Here is a 5808-nt window from a genome sequence, read left to right as displayed (position 1 = left end):
AAAAGAAAGTGGTCATTTTAGTCGCTGTCATAAAAATCAAATCAAATACAGAGAAATACACAAAGATGTATACATGACCACTCTGTGCCCACTTTAAACGCTCATTTTCAGACGCTTTTCTAAAACCATCCACTCCCCCCACCTGGAAAAAGGAAACTGGCCCTGCAATTTTGACTGAATTAAGTCGAGCATGGAGACAGGAGCTGAAATCGTGTTAATAGCTGTCCAGGGTATAAGAGCCCGCCCAGGAAGCCTGCAATCACCCAAATACCCAGAGACAGGTCCTGGATGCCCCGGGCGGCTTTTGCGCCATTCCCTTCAGCGCCACCGACCCCACTGCGTGCCAAACGGGCCCCACCAGCCCCAGCGAGCTCGTTTAGACCTATTTCTTCATGTCAGAGGTTTCTCATGCACGAAAAGAAAGTTGCCAACTCATTTTAGGACGACCACTCGGAGGCTGGAACTGGATATGATTTTAGCAGCGTGAGAGCTTGTCCCTGTATTTATATTTGTCCATGAAGGGTTACGTTTGACTAATAATTTTCATATTTTAATCAATCTGAATACAACGTTTTTTTAAGCCTGCCTTTAAAAATAACAGTTTTCAACTGGGTATAACCAATACCTACACTGCAAAAAAGTGAAAATAAATAATTTATTTTTTTTTATCGTTTCGTCATTATTATATAAATGTGATATCAAATTAGTGCTAAATGTGAGAACTGCTTCGAAAACCGTACATGTTTAGGTTGTTGAAATGAAGGAAACTGGGTCCAAGCATAGATATGTGTTTTAATTATAAAGACATATAAACAATATATGAAATCCATGTTGCAACACAACCAAAACGCTTCTTGGGTGTATAGGCTGCAGTTATATAACCATTAGTATAGCCGGGTTTAGAGCAAGTGATTTTCCACAGTTGGACAATACAATCATGTGAGATGTGCAATAACTTAAAAGAAAACACATCGTTTTAAAAATATATCAGCCAACATCACAATTGATTTCCCCCCCACAGCATCAGTACAGTCAGTCAAAGTCCTTTCTTAATAGCTGTAATGAATCCAAATGTCGAGATTAGGGCAGACGTCTTGGCATTTCTACTTTTGTTGTTGGTATTGAATGTTGCATAGATTACAAATAAGAACTGATAACAGAATATCCCTATAATTTACCCAAACTTACAATTTGGACATGGCCTGTAGAGTCTGTGTATAAGCGAAAGTAACAGGGTTTTTTCAGTTCATCCTATAAAAGGCCTAAACAGCGTGTTTTCCATGTGGTTTGTAAAATCTGGATGAAACACTGCAGTATAATGACTTAACCATATCTTAACATTATGCATTAGACTAAAATCGTTTATTTTCCACAGAGTGATTTAAAAATAACTAGAGTGGGAGATAGACCGACATGGGTGCAGTATAGGTAAAAGTTCAGGAAAGAATTAAACCAAATCAAGGCTTGTCGTTACAGTGTTTGAAGAGAGTCGACGGTGTCCCGGAATAAGTGGTGCACTTTTCGGCACAGGTGGCCAGAGCAGAGCCCGAGAAAGGGTAGACGGCAGCCTGTCCAAAGGGCGCCAGAGCGGTGGGGACTGGTGAGGTTATGGTCTGTCCCTGGTTCAGATACGCCACCAACCGCCTCATCTCCTCCAGAGCCTGAGCCTGCATGAGGATATAGTTCTTGGCCAGGAGGAGTGTGGCTATTTTGGAGAGTTTTCTCACCGACGGGCTGTGGGCGTAGGGAATAACGGCGCGCAGGCCGTCCAGTGCGTCGTTCAGGTCATGCATCCTCCTCCTCTCACGGGCGTTGATGCTGAGCCGCAGGGACCGCTGCTCCTTGGACTTCTTGGCGAGGGGCCCCCCGGGTTTGTCGTCCCCAAACGACGAGCCCCTCTTCCGGGATTCTAACGAATCGAAGCCGTCCTCGTCGTCGCTAGTGTGCTCCCCGCCGCTCTCGTTGGACTTCGCAGTCTGTCCGGAGAGGAAGTCGGTGGCCGGCGTGAGCGGGTACCGGCCGGGGCTTCCAGCACCATGGCCAGCGCCAAACCCGAAGGCTGACTGCCCGTAGCGCTGCGTCAGGTCGAGGAGCGCGTCGTTGCTGATGGACTTGAGCAGGTTCTCTTCGCTGACATTCATTTTCTCTTCCAGAGCAGATTGTGGCCAGGAAAAGTCAACTCTTCCGTGTTTTATTTTCTCTCTGTCCTATCGTTGGTCGTGAAGATTGAAGGTTGTACTCACGCAGTTCTGTCCAAGAGTCGCTGGTTTCTAGGAGTTCTTCTCTTCCCTCACTCGTTTCCTCTGTCAGCGCAATGACTCTTCAAGAAGGAGGTTGTGAATCTGAAGCTCTACATGCATTCACCTCCTCTGTACACTGCGCTCCCCCCTTGTCGCGCGCATAGCCCACGTTCACCAACACTTCTCTAATTGTGCTCGGTGAGACCGGAGCGCTCGTGTCCCCCTTTGGTAGAGTCGGTTTCCTCTCGCGCGTCTTTCTTGCCCTCCCTCGCCGTGGGCAGACTGTGGCTCGCGCTCTGCTCTGCTCTCAAGTTAGTAGGAGCACGAGGCCCGTCGGGATTATCCGCCCGTCCAATCAGGGGGGCGTTTTAATTAACTCGGGAAGAGCGCAGGTCTGCTCCCAGTTTCAATCATAACGTGATAATTGCAACGCAAACTGTTACGCAGCCCAGCCGTGTCTGCTTCTCTGCTGTCCGCTATTAATATTATTAAAGCAGTTTAACGGGCCACTTATTGTGAGGCATTTAAACAAACAGGAGATATTAGTTTTGCCACAAAACACCCAGGTCACAATCACAACATGAGCTCAGTGCAAACTTTAACAGCAGAAAGTAATGTAGCAGTCAGATAGACGGATAAATAAATACTATTCTGTCTAATAGGATGCCTGACTGCATCAACAACCCAGTGAGAGATCAGACAGTGGTGCAGAAGGACGCAGACCTAAGGATGCTGAGCGGTTTGAACATGTGACCTACTCAGTTCTTTCTGATCCAGACTAAATTTTTGATGACAGTGAATTTAGTTAAAAACGACGACAATAGAAGAGAAACACAAGGGTCGTTTCAGCTGCGCTCTGGACAGATCCCAGAAACAATAAGCTTACAGGAGTGATCCTCGCCGCTTTGCGTGCTAGCAGAGTCAGCACTGGCACCAATCATTCAACTACAGGTTACACTCAGCCACCTTAACACTATAGGCTGTTGTGAATACTCGGCTGACAAGTCGATAAGTGAAAGACTATTTAACCGTTTTACGCAACACGCCATAGGCACAAACGTCATGAAAACGACATATTTACATATTTGGCTCCTGCACCGAAGTTAAAAGAAGGATACAGAAAAGTATAGTAGTGCTACCACAGAATCTAAAATATTAGACCTCACTGATCAACAAACCATAACATAGCGGTGTTATAATCTTAACAATTAACACATAATGAATATTTGCACAGGAACCTTGATCAAACTTTAGAGAATGACCTGAGGTATCACACACAAGTCTCCTTTACCACTGCTGGGACTCCTGAGGCCCAAAAACAGGTGTCCTGAAAGCCAGCAGCTAGTATGAAACTTCATATTGAAGGTGAGGCTGCCTCTCTGTGTCCAGTGTGGAGTATTACAATAGGAAGAGGCTTCGTACGATAATCACAACAATCTAGAGTTTGAGTTCCTGTGCTGCTACTTACAGGCTCAGTCCACCTCGCATTTCTAGTCTGTATACTATTGGGGAAATGTTGAGGTGATGGTGCCACCTTGTGGAGGACGAAGCTAAAAATAAACAGGCTATTATAATTCAGTAAATGCTCCTTAGGGAGCTTTATATTTTATGGATTTTGAGAATTCTGGAGGTTTATATTTTGTTTGATTATTCTTAAGAGTATTTGGGGTGTTGAATACACATCATGCTGTACTTACCTATTTCTGACCTTGCAGTAAGTGTTGGGGAAACTGAATTATCATCATCTTCACATTGACCTGCTGAAGGGCAAAGGTTTCTCTGTGCTTCTCTGACATCTGAGTACAGAAAGTACAACCATGAACCATGCAAGTAAAACAGTCAGGTTAATTAAACCCTTTGTGTCAAAAACATAGACAAGAAACATAATAAGTCTCAGAATCTTTATATATGCAAGTGAGTGAGTTCTTTTCAGTCAGTGTTAATCTGGGCCTGTTCCAGACGTCTTCTTCACTGCTAATGCATCGTGTTAAAAAAATAAATAAATAAATAAATGCTGTTATTTTATGAGACTTCTCTTTTTTCACTTAACTGTGTGTTACTGCACTTGTACAGGTTTCCTTATAATAAATTGGTGATTATTAGACTTCTGTTGAAATTTAAGCATACTACTAATTAGTATTTAGCTTACAATGAGTTTTTATAGTTGCCATTAACTGGAAATTAAAAAGCAGTAACTGCTTTAATTGTTCATCACTCACAGGTAATACCAAATCCGACTGTTCTGAGCACATGGGTGTAATACACTACATATATTCTGTGTAACTGCCTATATGACATCCTGACCTGAGCATCTTATTAAAATGTGTGTTTTTAATTCCATTTAATGCCCTTTATATTGTTGTATTCTTTGTGTGTGTAATCTATAATATTTTTATTTAGACAAACAAGAAAACAGCAATAAGCTATTTTCATTGCAGGCCAGATGACTTGTCAGTTACCAGTACATGAGGAAATGTGCCAAAGAAACGGGACCCATCGCTGTGGAAGCTCCATATTCAGATTAAATGATGCTTAACATATCCCATGGCCCCAAAGAGCCATGCTGTCATGAATCTTCAGACACACAACAAGTAGCACCATTCTCCATAAATCATGAAATACACATCCAGTGATTTCATACATCAGGTGGGTACTCTCTCAGTATTTCATCGACTTGGCCCCACAGCAGCAGTGTGTTCCAGTGTCCCAGATCCACATCCTTATCTTTACCTAAATCCACATCCCCAACACACTCCTTGATCCAAACAAATTAACTAGGTCATGGCAAACTCTAACCACGCCACTTCTTAGCAGCATGCTACATTCAAGCAATCCATTCAAAGATAATATACTATCCTTTATAAACAACCAATATCGTTCTGTCTTGATAACCACTCAAACAAGTTAACTCTCTTCTGTAACCACACGTTAGACTATTTACACTATCACAGCACTAGTTCCAAACAATGCTATCTCAAACCAGGTTGGCCTCAGTCCTGCCTCATGCACTAAACATTTGACAACACAGTCCTCCTGTTCACATTTACCATGATTTAACAGCCATTATCAGAAGATATGTTGCAGTTTATAGTTCAACCCACTCTAAGAGTTCTGTATTTATTTGCCCCAGTCACATACCTTTCTTCCCTTCCAGAGCCATTCACTGAAATTAGCTCCACTCTCCACCATGTTTTCCACCACCTAATTCAGGCTCCACCCCTTTATACCCAAATTACCTAGAGAAAAAAAATCAGAGTTGCCAGCAAACCCTCTGCATCCAACCTCCTCAGGGTGGACTTTCCAGACACACCTCTCTGCCTCCATATCTAGTCCTCAAAGCTTTTTCACACTTATCTCCAACTTTCTTTCTTTATTTCAACACTTTCCCAGTTCACCCACTGTCCCTGCTGTGCCTGAGACTGCCCTTGTACATATAACGGCCTGTTCTTGTCTTCTAATTTCCAGCTGTCCCAGTAAGTCATTACAGCAGCATTCAGTCAGCACAATAGCAGGACTCTGAAACTGTAGCAGCTAAGTGGAATTCAGCCATCATTCATTTTATTATTTC

At 43.2% G+C, this 5808-nt stretch overlaps 1 protein-coding gene across 1 annotated transcript; it reads right to left on the bottom strand.

Moving 5' to 3' along the window:
- Window positions 1-1457: 1457 nt before the first annotated feature.
- Window positions 1458-2141, bottom strand: bhlhe23 (basic helix-loop-helix family, member e23). Its single transcript, XM_026333171.1, has one exon. It carries the CDS (start codon window positions 2139-2141, stop codon window positions 1458-1460), a length of 684 nt encoding a protein of 227 aa, XP_026188956.1.
- Between the last annotated feature and the right edge of the window lie 3667 nt (window positions 2142-5808).

This window comes from Mastacembelus armatus, chromosome 7 (genome assembly GCF_900324485.2).
Source record: "Mastacembelus armatus chromosome 7, fMasArm1.2, whole genome shotgun sequence".
Lineage (NCBI taxonomy): Eukaryota > Metazoa > Chordata > Actinopteri > Synbranchiformes > Mastacembelidae > Mastacembelus > Mastacembelus armatus.
The sequence above is the reverse complement of the archived record's forward strand: the minus strand, read 5'-3'. Positions and strand labels throughout refer to the sequence as shown.